Source organism: Amphibalanus amphitrite, unplaced genomic scaffold, assembly GCF_019059575.1.
Source record: "Amphibalanus amphitrite isolate SeventyFive unplaced genomic scaffold, NRLGWU_Aamphi_draft 001584F_arrow, whole genome shotgun sequence".
Taxonomy (NCBI): Eukaryota; Metazoa; Arthropoda; class Thecostraca; order Balanomorpha; family Balanidae; genus Amphibalanus; species Amphibalanus amphitrite.
Genome location: NW_024883077.1, coordinates 49,506 through 66,771, shown reverse-complemented (window position 1 = coordinate 66,771; position 17,266 = coordinate 49,506). Strand labels below are relative to the sequence as shown.

General features: G+C 45.9%; 1 protein-coding gene across 1 annotated transcript in view; it reads left to right on the top strand.

Moving 5' to 3' along the window:
* The window catches only part of LOC122373991, an 84,148-nt gene that overhangs the window by 42,583 nt on the left and 24,299 nt on the right, over window positions 1-17,266 (top strand). Inside the window, exon 7 of the mRNA XM_043352481.1 lies at window positions 8,811-8,990. Coding sequence (XP_043208416.1) covers window positions 8,811-8,990 — 180 coding nt within the window. The remainder of the gene's footprint in view (window positions 1-8,810; window positions 8,991-17,266) is intronic.

Here is a 17,266-nt window from a genome sequence, read left to right as displayed (position 1 = left end):
TTGACCTCGGGGTCACCGATGACGTCACAGGTCAGGTCAAAGATAAAATGTTTCACCGTTCACGGGGCTTCTAGGGAAAGCGCTATAACACCGAGTAAAACGCATTTTGTCGAAAATCAGCGATAAGGCGTCAGTTGTCTAGTACATATGTTGCTATTAGAGGTCACTGGTCATACCAGGTCAGGTCACAGGTCAGGTCACCAAAGGTCACCAAGGGTCACCACATGAGCCCAACTTTACTAAGGTTATGCGATGCATGTTTTATGGCCAGTTTTTCATTTCCAACTCAATGGTGTTGGTTATAAGACCATCAGGTACGGTTTAGGTAACTTTCTGGTGGAGGTCAGGTCAAGGTAAGGTCAAAAAAGGTCAAATTTCAAAGTTGATATTTTTGCATAAAATGGGTATCGATTCGATGAAGCTCGTCACGGGAGTCTAATGGTGGTCTTTGTTTTGCGCTACGAGGTCTAGAATTGCTAAAAATTGAGTTTTAAAATTTGACGTCATCAATTTTGAACAGTTTTTTCGCTATAACTTGGCCAAAAAAAAGAGGTATCGATCTCAAATTTGGTATATAGATAGAAGGCGGTAGGGGCTATCACATAAATTCTGGTTTTTTCGAAATTCAAAAAAAAGGATTTTTTTGCTATTATATTCAAAAAATCTATTTTTTGATTTTTGGGGGTCAAAATTCAAACATTTCGAAAAACCGAAATAGCAGTTTTGTAGCCCTTTTAATTCCACACCTTTTATGTCTGAAACATTTTTCTGTATCTCTAAAGCTGTAGTCCTGACAGCTCTTCCCGCGAAACCTTTTTTTTTTTTGGGTCGAAAATGGCAAAAATGACGTCACTCTGACGTCATTAGCGGCCAACCTATCATAGCCTTTGGAAAAAAATTTTGGTCACCATGTGCGCTAGCTGCTCCCGGAAGGGTACTGAAAGTTTGGTGACAATCGGCGCAGCGGTTCTCGAGATATATCGAAAAAACTAAAGGGGGGCAAAAAATGCCCCCCCCCCCCACCGCCTGGAAGGTTAACATGCTCACGGTTGTATAGGGACGTCATGAAAAGTGGGTGGGCCTCCCCGTCAAGGGCCTGCTTTTCCAGAGGATCCTCCAACTTTTGTCTTGTCTTGCTTTAACCCGCGCCCTGATGGGGTATGTTGATAACGCGACCCTGGTGTGGGGATGGGGGGCTATTTTTGCCCCCCCCCTCGTATCTCCGAAACTAGCGGACGGATTCGCAAACTTCTAACGGTGTTCGGTAGTCCTGTCAAATCTGTTGAGGGAACTATAATTTCATTGACCTCGGGGTCACCGATAACGTCACAGCTAAGGTCAAAGATAAAATGTTTCACCGCTCACGGGTCTAAGGGTGCGTTTCACGCGTAACGCTATGAGAAACGCTTTTCGTAAATATCTAGAGCATTGTTGCTTCGATTGCCTTCGTTTTTGGATATGTTATGAAGGACGTTAACCTCGAGATATGACTTGAGTGTCATGATTAAAAACTTTTTCCTCAGGATATGTAATTATTGTTTATGTTTTTTCGGAGTTGTTCAAGAGGATAATTACAAATATTACATTTATTCAGATATTTCGGTAGTCGTTGTGGTACCTTCATGGGTGAAGGTACCACCAATGAAGGTACCACAACTAGTACCGAAATATCTGAATAAATGTAATATTTGTACTTATCCTCTTGAACAACTCCGAAAAAAACATAAACATTAATGACGTTAACCTCGTCATCACAGAGTGGTAACCTTTGTATTGTGTTGTATTATTGTATTACACATCATGACGCACTTCCACACAGTTATGTGGCTATTCCGTGCCCCGTTGTCAATATGATTTGCAGAACTTTGTTCTGCAATCCACATATACTGAGCAATTGGGCAAACATATTGCAAAATCAAAATTTCAAACGAATAGAACTCAATACCGGATTGTCGTAGGACTGTGATGTTTGCAGTTTTTGGACTGACGAAGTCAAGGAAAACATTTCCTAGCAAGCCTTTTTTTCAAATTTTGTACTATGTTTTGCATGATGCAATTTTCATCTTGCAGTGCATTGCATAAAAGCCGCGACAACAATTTCAAAAATGTGGCTTCTGGGAATCATACAGACATCGACACAATCCTGTATAGTGAATCATCATTGCATGCATCACTATGCAGTTCTATTCATTTGAGTCATTGCACAGCTAGTTCATAAAATCACCGAGAGATGTCTCTGGCTGTATGGCCCGCGCGTTTCGACGGTCCCCTCGGCTTGTCACTCAGCGGCGTTTGACACAGGCCCTCCCGGCTCCCGCCCGTCCGGGATGCGCTCCCCATCCGCAGGGCGTCGGCGGCGCCCGCCCAGAGACACAAGAATTACAGCGGTGCTGCGGGCGGCTTGTGGGGCAACGGTGCCGCGCTCGTTCCCCGGCCCTTCGCCGTCCGTCCCCCCTCCCCGGTGCTGTTTTCCTCCGGGGGAGGCGCCTCGGCCGCCGTGCCGGGGCGTAGCGCCGTCTGTGCTTTAAGTACAGCAAAATATCCACCCAGGCTAGATTAACCCGCGCCGGGCCGGTGCTCCGAGATTCCGCGCCGGGCCGGAGGGAGGTGTCTGAACACACCCCCCCCCCCCCTTCTAACTCGGCTCCTGGGCCACCTAGCGACACGCGGTAAGCGGCAATCGAAAGAACGTCCAAAATATGGACGAAAACACTACGGTCTTTTTTTGGGTCAGGTCAAAGGTCAGGTCAGCAGAGGTCACCAAAGGTAAAATCAATATTACTATTTGAGGAGGGTGCGTCTGTCCGTTACCGAGGTCCCGACTTGGTGGTGCTTTGCGTGGACTGCAGGCTAGACCGTTGCACCTAGCCCAGTGAAATTTGCACAACTTATAGATCAAGGATGCGCGACGTGCCTTTGAGGGGTCTCAGCTCGATCGGATTTATAGGGAGCGCGTGGCGCGTGCCCAAAAAGTGCAAATCCGCGTCATAGACTTTACATGTATAAATCGGCTTGCGAAATCGGGCGAAAACAGCCAAATTTGCTCGACACGGGTCCGGTTCCCGTGCAATATCTTGGTGACCAGGGGTGCGACCGGCACGGGGAAAACAGCATCGTGTAGATAATTAAGCGGGTTGTCGAATGGTGTACGATGCAGAGGGTCGCACGTGCCACGTGCACCCGTGAGGATACTTTTATTGGAAAAATTGCGGTTCTTGACGGATTTTGGAATAAATTTTATTTTTAGGTGTCCGTTAAACGGAGCGAGTTGGAACAACGCCTGTTGGCAAGAGAAATGTACCGCCTCTCATTGGAAAATTGTGAATAGCTAATTGATCGACGTCAAGGTGGTACAAATCGCTGGAGAAAATGTTTGTCGATGTTTCGCCACTTTATTATTCACACGGGTTTTGCTCAATGATCTGATATCTCTGGCAATTAAGAATGGCGCCGTTGGAAAGAGCATTCAATTCTGTCCAAGTTTCAGCCCTCATTTGTTATGACTTATGATGATCAACAGTACAACAGTATTCTTAAAAATGTAAATGTTCCAAACCATTACATTGTCATTTTTAGCGAAATTCATCGATGGCGCTCTAAAGACTTCACGCCAGTTTTCGAATCATTCTTAACACGCGCACCGACGGGGGTCTGCGCCAACTTAGTACCGACGGGGGGGGGCGGATGACCGCCCCCCTGAGATCTCGAGAACGAAGCAAGATAGCGACAAGCGGTAAACGGCATCGGATACGCACGGACAAGGTCTACAATTTTTACTCAGGTCATTTTCAGGTCAGGTTAAAGGTGACGTCACAGGGGTCAAAATGGCGGCGCTAGATATGGAGAGAGTTTTTCTCGAATTACTTTCGAATTAGTCGAGATATGAACAAACCAAGGGCATCATCGTGATCCTCTCGTCAATCCGCATCGAATGATATACAATATATGTTGACCTCAAAAGGTCAAGGTCAAAGGTTGACCTCAGGTCACGTGACCTCGAGGTCATCATGTATATATTCGATGCGTCTTGACGAGCTGAACACAATGAGACCATCCGCGCGGCTGTATCTTATTCCTGTACGGAGTTATTGGCAAAAAACCTTTGGTGACCTTTGATGACGTCACATGACCTTACAGCTGCCCAACAGCAAAACAGACCTCAAGGAAGTGAAGGTTGATCATATATGAAGTCATGTATGGTATATGGGGCCATTCCGACCCGTTTTAGTGGTAAAAACAGGGAGTTGATTTTCCCCCATTGACTTATAATGGGGAGGTCGAGAAATTGACCTGACCTTAGGTCACCGATATCAAAATTCCCGATTCCGAGATATAAAAATTGTAGGTACTAATGACTTAATAACATCCTGCGACTTTCAAAGGCCTCCGACATCTACTGTAGCTCTGGCACGGTGACAAAGTTGCAAAAAAGTGACTTGAGGTTGGGTCATTCAAAGTGACCTGGTGACCTGATTTTAAAAGGCAGGAGGTTCAAACTTTCACACTATGTGTAAAATTGATGAGAAAATAGCCGTACCAAATTTCGCGGCGCTACGCGCCGTGGTGTTTCCTTTATTCGCGAAAAACCTCAGGGGGGGGGCGGATATCCGCCCCCCCCCCTCCGTCGGTGCGCGTGTTAAGTAGAACGCATGATAATACGACACGGGCACCTCCTTGCAATGTATCTTTTTTGTTTTATTACAAAATGCCTGGCCGTCAAAAAGCAATCGAACGAAATGGATACCAACCAAATCGACACAGACCAACCCAATACCCAAGATCCCAATACCCACGGGTCAAAAATAACCCTTCTTCGCGTTGCGGAGCACGCGGGTAACCCTAGTGTTGACTATTTCAGCATTTTGGAAACAGCCGACGGCTATCTCGGGAACCGATAGAGCTACACCGCCGCGGAAAAGCGCATTCGATAGCCTTTCGATAAACCTTTCTGAGTATTGCTCTCAGATTTGACCTCAGGTCAACGGTTTAGCCTCCAGAGGGCAAAAAATCCAAAAATAGCCGCTTTTACAAAAAGCGTTTTTTTCGGCAATAACTTTTGACTGAAAAGAGCCATGACATTACTTTTACATACATCGTGTTCCTCTCGTCGAGACGCGTCGAATGAACTATTATTTGACCTTGAAAGGTCAACTTAAAAATTTGACCTCAGGTCAAGGTCATGGCCTGACCGGAAAAGGTCATGTTGCATATCAGTCGATCCGCAACGTCGAGTCGAACACATCTAAGGCGTTGTCAGCGCTCTAGCACGCCACTATCAGAAGTTATTAACGAAAAACTGTTAGATTCTGTTCGTGACCTGAGATGACCTCGGGGACATAACGAGGGGTCACAGTTGCCATTTTCCGGTTCATTGTGTCAATTTCTTACATCTCGATGTTTGAGAGTGTCTAGAATAGCGTTCATGCAAAACAGACGCTTGTGAAAAATTGATGTATGATAAGGTTTGCCTAAAACGCGCGGAGGCGCCGCCGTTGTTTGACATGTTTGCGAAAAAATACAGAAGGTTGGTGATCGAATTCCCCCCCCCCCCCCCCGCTCTCTCCCCAGCAGGCCGCGGGTTAACGGTGGCTGAATCGTCACAAAAAAAGAAAATACACCATAGTTTTGTTCTTTAATTGCAGCGGGAAGAAATTTGCTGGGATAATGTCGTTATCCCTGTATCAGTCGGGGGAGGTCTGGTCAATCGTTGTTATTTTTAGCACGTGCTATTTTTGTCACACGTGCAAAAATGGCAACGATTCTGCTATTTTTGAAAACGATGAAGCCGATTTCACTCCTCAGCAAGGAAATCACAATTTTGGAAAGATAAACACTGATTTTCGAAAAGAAGTGCTGCCATCTGGTGCAAGAAGAAGAAACCAGCTTTAATATGCCCGTTGTTTGTATGGTAGTTTGTTTTGTGGCCTGAAGCTGGAACTTAAAATTAAAACATCCGAAAATGATCGATATTGATCGAAAACATGATGTTAATGAAAAAAATGATATGTTAAGTTGAGAGAGGAGGTCATTTTATCCAGATGCGGTGATTTACTTCTTGAAATTATTTTTGCTAATTGACGGCCGCGCATCATCCGTCATTGCACTGAGAGAAATATTTACTCCCTTTGGGAGAGTTATCGAAAGTTACCAAAAATGACTCCCTAAAACTCCAGGGAACTACTCCCCTTTACTCTCCCGGAGAACTCTCACTGGAACTCTTCATTGCTCTCGTCTATATCTCTTCATAACTCTCTTGACCCATCACTACTCCCCCTACTACTCCCCCTAGAACTCTTCATTACTCCCCCACGTAACCCCTGTTAACTCCCTATTACTCTCCCACGGAACTCTCGCGTGAGCTCCCCATTACTCCCTCCACGGAACTCCCCATTACACCCCCGCGGAAACCTTCATTACTTTGCCTCTCTCGTAACTGTTATATTCGAATAGAAAAAAAAAACATTTATTGACATTCTCATTTCGTGCACAGCAAACTCTCACTCGGTATCAAAACATGTGAGCCTAAGACATCCCTTCGACGAAACCGAACGAAAAATCATCGAGCCATGGTATGATTTGCAGTACAGAAAAAAGAAACCGAAGGTCAAAGTAAACCTAAAATGCACAGCACAATGCAGAAGTCGGATTCCTGCATTAAGAACGCCGCTTATTTTACGATACCAATTATTTCCTCCGATGGATTATGGAACGAAGTAGGTATCTATTCGTGACATTAAAATGAAAAGAGTAATGAACATCTTAAAACCGAGCCTGGCACGTCTTACCACTCACCAGCGGAGAGCACCCTTCATTCAGCTCCGGAGCGGTTGGCTCAGCCAATCTCAACCACACCATTCTACACAGTACACACCCATTTTCACCGATACCACTGCCCGGTATTACCTATATAGGTCCATCACTTGGTCCACTTGGTCCATCACTGTCATTGGTCAGCCCTCAGTCACTCACACCGGTTGCCAGTTGGTTCATCCAATGTTCAGTAAGATATTACCAACCTTTTGATGTACGAGCAGTTTTAACCCTCGCATGTGTAGGGGGGGTCGGATGGACCCCCCCCCATAGTTTTTCGCGAATAACTCGCGTAAAAAGCGGCCGATCGCGACGAAACTTTCAGTACCCTCGCATTGATCAATTTTACACCTACCCTGAAAATTTCATGACCCTGACCCAAATGACCTTTGACCTGTGACCTCTTTTCCGAGACCATGTTTGGCCGGAATCGCGATTTCGCGTATGTCGGCTCGCACTAGCCGCGTGTTTGCAAGCTTTTCGTGGTTTCAAACGTTCAAACATGTGATTTGATGTTACTCCCGTGTGTGTCAAGGTCACCTGAAGGTCAGGTCAGGTCATTGACCTTTGGTGACCTCGGGTGACCTCGGGTCACTTTTTCGAGTTTTACATGTTTCTAGGCTAGTTTTTGGAGCTGAATTCGAATTTAGCAACCATTTGAACATTTACGAAGTAGTTTTGGTGACTTCGTAACATGTTACGAAGCTGTCAGAGGCGGTTGACACGTACTACGAATACCCGTCACGACGCCTACTGGTTGACCTGACCTGACCTGACCCGACCTGGTCTAAATGCTTCAAGACATCATCTGTGATCAAAACTAACACGATATTCGTGATCAGCACCCCGAAAAACCCCTTAGCAGCCACACTTTACGACTTTCTAACAGGTCCCGATTTTCCCGACTTTGGGTCATTGACCTGACCTGGAAGGTCAACCAATGACCTAGGACCTTAAAATTGGGTATCATCGGCTTCCTCTCGTCACGGGCAGCACGCTCGTTTTTTCCGCGAAGCTCTAGCTCGATCAGAGGCCAAACGGCAAGGGGGGGGGGTCCAACCGACCCCCCCCCCCCCCTACACATTAGAAGCTGGCAAACGCCGCACACATGCGAGGGTTAATCTTCCATGCTGCACTGCCACGGGCACACACTTATTTCACCAATTCACTACCACAGTAATGAAGAAATTCAAATAAATTGCAAAATAGTACTGGAATACAAGCAGCAACGTCCACACCGCGCGGCGCCGGCAGCCAAAACTGACGCTCGGACAGCTTCATAGAACATTACTTTTCTCCCAAACTCTTCAAAGTTCTCCCTTGAATAAACTCGATTATGCACTTCCAGCTGGAAATGAGGAGAGTAAACAGGCATCGCACGAGAGAGCTCAGCTGACAATCTGCACTGTTATTAGGCTTACCGACATTTGAGGGAGTTGCGAAGAGTTATTAGGCGGGAGTTTCAGAGAATTCCGAGAGCCTAGAGTAAATTTTTCTCTCAGTGTGCATGGCGGTCGTCATAAAACAAAAATAATTTCAAGAAGCAAACCACCGCATCTGGATGAAATCGCCTCCTCTTTCAACTTAAAATATTCTTTTTTACATAAAAATTATGTTTTCGATCAATATTTATCATTTTCGGATGCTGCAAATTGAAGTTCCAACTTCAGGCCACAAAAAAGGGTACGTCAACGTTGGACTACCATACAAACAACGGCCATATGAAAGCTGGTTTATTCATCTTGCACCAGGTGGCAGCACTTCTTTTCCAAAATCAGTGCTTGTATTTCCAAAATCGCGATTTCCTCGCTGAGGAGTGAAATCGGCTTCATCGCTGCCAAAAATAGCTGTTAGCTTTAAGTCATTTTTGGCACATGGTTGCCAAAAATGACATGTGCTAAAAATGACAACGATTGACCAAACCTCCCCCGACTAGTATTAACCGCCATTTGCTGCAGGGTGAATATGGGGCGACTGACGTGTCTCGGATTCCGCGGCAGGGCAAGGCGGCCATCCGCAGGCCGATGAACGCCTTCATGATCTTCTCGAAGCGGCATCGGGCGCTGGTGCACCAGTCGCACCCGAATCAGGATAATCGCACCGTCAGCAAGATTCTCGGCGAGTGGTGGTACGCCCTCCGCCCGGACGAGAAACAAAAGTACCAGGATCTCGCGCACCAGGTAGGAATTCCCCGTTTTGATTACGTGCCTAGCAAACCGATTGCGAAGTTGCGACATTCCACGGAAAAATGCAGGACTACTCCTTGTTGAACACTTACCTGGGCCCGATTAAAGCAAGTGAATATATTCATGGCGTACTTTGGAAAAGTACGCCGACATACTATGACCATAATGCTATTCGGTTTCCCCACAGGAATACATTTGCTACAGGGAGTATGGGAAATCTGTTAGTTTGCAACGACCTTAGGGTCGTTGCAAGCTAACTGACTGTCTAGGGAGTTTGCAACGACCCTAGGGTCGATGCTAAATAAAGACGTTAGGTGGCCTGCGATGATAGATTTATATTTACGTTTTAGTGCAGACTAGAGTACAGGTTTACGCGATAACTGTAAGCTTTGATAAAATCTATTTAGCGGATGCATTAATTTGGGTATATAAGTTAGTATATTTATTTCGTTATTTGGGTGTATTTGGACATTTGTCTTATTGAACTGTAATGCATAATGGCGATGGTCGCGGGGTGTTCGAAATTTTTTTGTTAAGCCCTTATTCAACTCAACCCTACCACTACTCTACTCCTACTTTACCCCTAGCCGAATCATACTCTACCCCTACCCTACTCCTATTCTACCCCTACCCTACCCCTACTCTACCCCTACCCTACTCCTACTCTACCCCTAGCCGAATCATACTCTACCCCTACCCTACTCCTACTCTTCCCCTACCCTACTCCTACACTCAGGTACAGTCTGTCTTGAAAGTACCGCAGCATGGGCTGCGGCGGCCCGGCGAACTGAAGGCCGGGAGCTCGGTGGTTTGAGAGCCCCAGAGCACGTGACGGCAGTGAGCCAGGAGAGAGTGACCGGGCAGGTCGCGTGGGGTGCCGCTCTCCCTTACTCTTTCCACCCCGCTGCGGCGCCTGTCGCCCAGGGGCACGGGCCGTCTGCGAGCACGAGTGGAGAACTTGACCGGCCCGGCCGATCCCCCGGTGGCTGGTTCACCCTTGGAACCGTTTTATTCTCGACGAAAAGACAGACGTAGCCAATCTAAAGGATGAGCGCGACTGCTTGCATTGTTCTCAGAACATGACGGATATTGAACAATGATTTACGATCATGGATCGGAACAGAATAAATGTAATAAAACTGAAGTAATGATGTGAATAACAACACATGAGAACAATGTCAATGCAGTAGTTTTGTCGAAAATCTCAGATTAACTATGGGTTTATATCTGATCGATTGACTCAGTAACTTAGGATAAAGCAATTTTGTTTCGTATTTATTTATGCGAGATAAAAAAGAAATCCCATTCTCACCACCCTTGTTGAGATTGAAACACAATCTACCTTTACTATTTGAACAGAATCCGTCTGTGAGTCTGTTTGTGTGTCCGCACATCGTGTAGTGGGTACAATTAACCCCGCCTACAGGACAGACGGTACGGCGTAGGGGGCTGAAATTTGCACACCTTCTAGGTGACAGAGCGGGTCAGCGCCTTTTCAAGGTTCCGACTCGCTGGGGTGCACGGTTGGCACGTGGCGGGCGCCGGAAGAACGCCAATGAAATTTTGATCGGTTCGTAGATCTTCATTAAGAGCCGGGGTCGACAAACTTTGTGAACTAAATGCATGCCGATCGGCGGCGGGTGCCTCGCATTGGCGGATGGGCAAGTTTTAATTTGAATAAAAATGGCGAGATAATGTGTTGATTTTCGTTCAATGGGAACAGTTTGTGATACGAGTTTACAAATGCACCGCGTTTGCCGTAATGCGCCACAATTATCTTAGGGCGTCATTTTTGCTGCAAATCGCACAGTTTTGTCAAATATGGTCCGATATGGGTGCAATTTGGTGCCAAGATGAATGCTCAACCAAAAGGTACAGATGCGCCACATTTGCCGCAATGCCCCACATTTGTCACAATTTGCCATTTCCGACAAATACGATTAAGCGTAATGGAATGGCAAGAATAGGAGCAGGGCTAGGAACACTTTTAAAGGTATGATTTTTTAGTACTTATTGGATCAAATTAGTCTGTGACCTGACATGACCCAGCGGTATTGGTAGGGGTAGTGGTAGGGGTAGGGGGTAGTGGTAGGGGTAGTAGTAGTGGTAGGGGTAGTGGTAGTGGTAGGGGTAGTGGTAGTGGTAGATGTAGTGGTAGGGGTAGTAGTAGTGGTAGGGGTAGTGGTAGTGGTAGGGGTAGTGGTAGGGGTAGTAGTAGTGGTAGGGGTAGTGGTAGGGGTAGGAGTATGGGCAGTGGTAGTGGTAGGTGTAGGGGTAGTGGTAGGGGTAGGGGTAGGGTAGTGGTGGAGGCGAAAGTAGAAGTGTGGCCCGGACTGATCCCATCGGACGGGAGGTGACCTATGTGACCTGGCCTGACCCAAAGTGACCGGGGCTGACCCCTTGACCCGTTTCGATCCCGTATCACCCAAGTTTCATCCAACAAAGCCCTTAGAACAGTTTTTTTAATTCTCTTCACATTTCCGTCCATATCTTTGTTTCTAGACGACACATCGATTTCAATCGAACACCATTCGAAAGCAAATTGGCTGGTGCCGCATTTTATGACCACGCAGCAAAGCAAGTGGCGCAGCCGCTTGTCGAACTTACTATTTGAGGAGGGTGCGTCTGTCCGTTACCGAGGTCCCAACTTGGTGCTGCTTTGCGTGGACTACAGGCCAGACCGTTGCACCTAGCCCGGTGAAATTTGCACAACTTATAGATCAAGGATGCGCGACGTGCCTTTGAGGGGTCTCAGCTCGATCGGATTGATAGGGAGCGCGTGGTGCGTGCTCAAAAAGTGCAAATTCGCGTCATAGACTTTACATGTATAAATCGGCGTGCGAAATCGGGCGAAAACGGCTAATTTTGGTCGACACGGGTCCGGTCCAGGTGCGATATCTTGGTGACCAGGGGTCCGATCGGCACTGGGAAAACGGTATCGTGTAAATAGTTGAACGGGCTATCGAATGGTGTGCGGTGCAGGGGATGGCACGCGCCACGTGCACCGGGGAGGGTAGTTTTGTTGAAAAAATGCGGTTTTTGAAGGATTTTGGAATTGATTTTATTTTTAGGTGACCGTTAAACGGAGCGAGTTGGAACAACGCCTGTTGGCAAGAGAAATGTACCGCCTCTCATATAAAAATTGTGAAAAGCTGATTGATCCAAATCAAGGTGGTACAAATCACGGGAGAAAATGGTGTTTGTCAATTTTGTGTCACTTCATTAATCACACGGGTTTTGCTCCATGATCTGATATCTCTGGCAATTAAAAATGGCACCGTTGGAAAGAGCATTCAATTATGTCCAATATTCACTCTTCATTTTTGCATGACGGGCAACAGTATTCTTAAAAATGTAAATGTTCCAAACCATTACATTGCCATTTTTAGCGAAATTCATCGATGGCCTCAAAAGACTTCACGCCAGTTTTCGAATCATTCTTAAGTAGAACGCATGATAATACGACACGGGCACCTCGATGCGATGGATCTTTTTTGTTTCACTGCAAAATGTTTGGCCGTCAAAAAGCAATCGAACGAAGTGGATACCAACCAAATCGACACAGACCAACCCAATACCCACGGGTCAAAAATAACCCTTCTTCGCGTTGCGGAGCACGCGGGTAACCCTAGTAGTACCTATTTAAAGCGGAAGCCACTGGAAGTAAGATGGAATGGTAACCTTTTGCTAATAACTTAAGGAAGCCAAAGCAAATCCTACACTTGGATGTTTTTCGTCTTCCTTTTATTCCATCTTATTTCAAGTATAATCATCAGCATGCAAAAAAAAACAGCGTTTCGAACCATTCTAACTATAGACGGCCAATGGCTGCTACATAAAAAAACATAAAATTACTAACACATTATGCTCCTTTGTTTCCTATCCATAAAAGTTACAGGCATAATATTTTCATTTTACGATCGAATCGAATGGCCAAGCAATTGTTCGTAGCGCCTACTTCCAGGTAGAGGATACGATCACTTTGATAATCGTATACCAAACACGAATTATGCGTATTTGTGCGGAAGGTCACTGATATTATGGGTATTAACAGCTAGCGGCATGCGCACGCGCACCGACGGGGGTCTGCGCCAACTTAGTACCGACGGGGGGGGGGGGGGGCGGATGACCGCCCCCTGAGATCTCGAGAACGAAGCAAGATAGCGACAAGCGGTAAACGGCATCGGATACGCACGGACAAGGTCTACAATTTTTACTCAGGTTATTTTCAGGTCAGGTCAAAGATGACGTCACAGGGGTCGAAAAGCCAAAATGGCGGCGCTAGATATGGAGAGAGTTTTTCTCGAATAACTTTCGAATTAGTCAAGATAGGAACAAACTAAGGGCATCATCGTGATCCTCTTGTCAATCCGCATCGAATGATATATATATATATATATATATATATATATATATATATATATATATATATATATATATATATATATATATATATATATATATATATATATATATATATATATATACGTTGCAAACTAACTGATCGTCCAGTTAGTTTGCAAACTAACTAGTTAGGATGCAAACTACCTAGGTACGTTGCAAACTACCTAGTTACTTTGCAACGGAACTAGGTGTGTTGCAACGGAACTAGGTGTGTTGCAACGGAACTAGGTGTGTTGCAACGGAACTAGTTGTAATGCGAAATCGACGAGGCAGTGGCTCTATTTGTCGGTTATATTCATCTTTTATGTAAATTTTAACAACGGTTGTTAAAAAAGCTGTGTTTTTCTGACGGGTCACACTAGACATGCGTGAGTAGGTCGGGCATGGTCACATTTATGGATGAAACAGTGAATAACCAGATTCGACTACATAATGTGACGATCACTGGCGGTCGCGTCACAGACTGATCGGTTGTGAAGGTAGGAGCTCGCAAGGCCTCGTCTAACATGTTAACTGGGGGGGCCAAACCCCCGCAGTCATCGGCCTGGCCCCCCCAGTCAGGGCAAAAAGTCACTACTGGGGGGGCCGGCAATAGCCAAAAGGCAAACGAATTTTTAGGTCGAGGCGTCAGTGCACATAAAAGCAAATGTGTAAACGAAACATGGATGCAATGTGAGCACATTGATACCTAGCCGATTACTTAGGCCTGTTATCAAGTGTTTATTTTGTTTACCTGACCTTAACCATTTTTTTCCGCTCAGCAATACGTTACATTTCGTCTTGGCGCCCAACTCCGTGTCTCGGATATTCTTTTTTTATAGATTTAGTCCCAACCTTTTGAATGGAAGGATTCACAAGGACAGAGCCCCCGCTAAGCCGATCTTGTTGCGTTGGCCCTGCCCTCTACCCTCCAATCGCGCAATTCCTGATCTATGGCAGAATTTAGAGCCCAAAGTTTTACGTATGCACATAGCCGCGCACGGCCGGTCCCCTCACTGACTTCGACTGGTTACGGCCTGCCACCAACCGTAACCATACTCGCCAGGAGGCTCATAAACATCAAGCGACTCTGTCGCGCTTCGAACCCGGACTGTTATAACCGGGACGCATGCCCTCACCACGCGGAGTCCAACGCTCTACCGACAAAAAATTCTCCTTTACGTATCAATCTGTTGTTTCTGTCCTCGGGGCGTCAATCTCTTGTTTTTGCCTATCGTCGTCCTCACTATGCGGCGTCCAGCTTCTGGCTGGACGGTCACCGGTGTGCGGCTAGAGTAGCTCCTAGTCGTAATGAAGCAGGATCCCGTGGTGGTCGTAGGGGAGAGCGGGGCCAGTTGAAACACGGGGTCAGATGAAACATGGCTTTATTTTCAACAGTATGCAACATATGGCGTTGCCGACACCACTGCACATCCGCGCTCGACCACTTCATTTGTCAACGGCGTTTGGGCGGCAAACGGACGGTAATTTTGATTTGACACTTGTTTTTGTGTTTTTGAGGGGCGTTTGGGAGAAATCGTTCTTATGAATATTTTGTGATATCTCATATACCTTTGTTTGCTGAAAGAAGAACTCCTGGCTCCGGAATAACACCTTATTTGGCCCTTCATTCAGCATGATGCCGTCCCTCCAGCTCGTTTGACATGTGCTTTACGGCGCGTGCGAGATGGCGGGAGCGGATGGGGTCAATTGAAACGCTTTTCTGAGGGTCAGTTGAAACAGGGCCACAGGCCGTTTCAATGGACCCCGGTGACCTTTGCAACGGTTATTGTTCAGGGGCTGTAAACATTAAAGGAAATAGTCCACCTTTGAAATGAGCTTTTAAGCTGAAATAGTAGTTCAATAGAGCTCAACTTTTGACCCCTTTTTCTCCAGCCTTTTGCTTGAAAGCACACTATAGCCTGAGATATTTCTCATTTTTCTCATCCGCCCATTTTACCATAGTCTATGTACTTTATGTCACCTATTATGAGGAACTTTGCACTTTTAGCTTTCCAATGACCTATTGAATGTAGCATTTGGAAAAGTAAACCGGACAAAATATCTCCTTAAGAAAGTGGCCTTACAGAGGAAAACATCCCATTGTTAAGGATAGGTGCAATTGACCCCATGGGCTGGTTCAATTGACCCTCGCATCGGGGTCATTTGAAACAGGCGTAGAGCTGTTTTATAAGCATGCGTTTGGCAGCAAAATATGTTTGAAACATAATTTTACATATCTTGAAATAAAGCCAAAAGAGCATATTTTTTCATGGCATTGTGCATTTTTCGATATGACAACTAGATCTCGCTGTGCATGTCAATATATAAAAAGTGGTTCAACTGGCCCCGCTCTCCCCTACGTAGGCGCAGATTGGTGGTCTGTCGCTGGATTATCTAAAGAAGTCGGCGTGGAGTCCCGGTGGGCAAATGCCAGCCAAATACCAGCCTGTAGGGTCCCAGCGGGCCTCAAATTGCACTACAACACGGGGAAATCTTCATTTTTTGTTTAATCTATAGCCTCTGACAACCTTAAGGTTGTGTCGGAGATCCACGGCGATTACGACTTACGGAGAATCCACCTGAGAAGCCATCAGTCTCCAAGTTGATACGTACGCATTACACTCGTCTGAGGGGGCCCTAGTGGGAAAATACTGTCTCCACTCAGCTTGATCCTTAAAGCCTGGTATGGATCATATAAAGCCAGTGTGGGGTACCATAGAGGCCGGCGTGGGCCCAGAAGCTGGTGTTAGCCCTCAGAACTCGGCAGAGCTCAGAGTCAAGCGCTCAGTCTATGCGTGTGGGCCCCCGACATAAGGCTCGGCATGTAAATTCCTTAGACAAGGCACTGCCACTCAAAAACGCTCAACACCATGGGTCGGATGCCCTATTATTTTTTCCTTTAGTTAAAAAAAATCATGGTGTCAGGGCTGTGATGAAAAACAAGTGGTCTAAATCCGGTGAGAAAACAGGATTTGGGGGTACCTTAGGTTTGGCTCCTTCAGGCTCTGGCCCCCCCAGTGAAAATTCCTTAGACGAGGCCCTGGGAGCTCGTCAGCGGCCTGGTTCTTGAATATTCCGAAATCGGCAGCAGAACCTTTACTTTCCGCTTAGGTCTACGCATTTATGGTGATCAATGGCGGTTCCAGAAAGATGGTCTTAATAACCCGCGCATGACTGGGATATTTTCCATAATGCAAGTGACTGCATGGGGGGCTCTCCAGATACCCCCTCTCCTATCTCCGAAAGTACTGGGCCGATCGTCAAAATTCAAACGGTGTCTGATAGCCCTGGAAAAACTGTCGAAGGAAACCTATTTTCATTGACCTCGAGGTCACCGATGACGTCACAGGTTGGGTCAAAATAAAAAATATCGGCGTTTTTTGCTTGTTCACAAGTTAGGCTCTGGCCGCCGACTGACAAGTCCGATCAGGCTGATTTTTGGTTTACGAACTCCTTGATATATGCCTTAGATACCCTGAGGGTACCAAACTTTTACTTCGATTTTTTCAGGTCAAGGCCAGGTCATCCTAGGTCACGAAAATTTTATATCATGTATCGGTCACGTAACGCATGTTTTATGGTCCATTTTACATGTAAATTTCGAAAATAATGTCGTATGTGTCATTTGAGGTCATTTTCAGCTGAATGTACCGGAGGTCAGGTCAATTTCAGGTCAGAAAATGTCAAATTTTGAAAATGAAATTGTTCAACAAAAAAGGTGCCTATCAGATGCAGTTTGAGCTCAGGAACACGATGGTGCCATTTTTTTACTGTACGATGTAAAACGTACTGAAAAATGGTTTTGAAAAATATATAATTGTAAACTTTTGACAATAATGCAAATAACTTGGCTATTTTTGAAGATATTGGATCCAGCTTTAAAA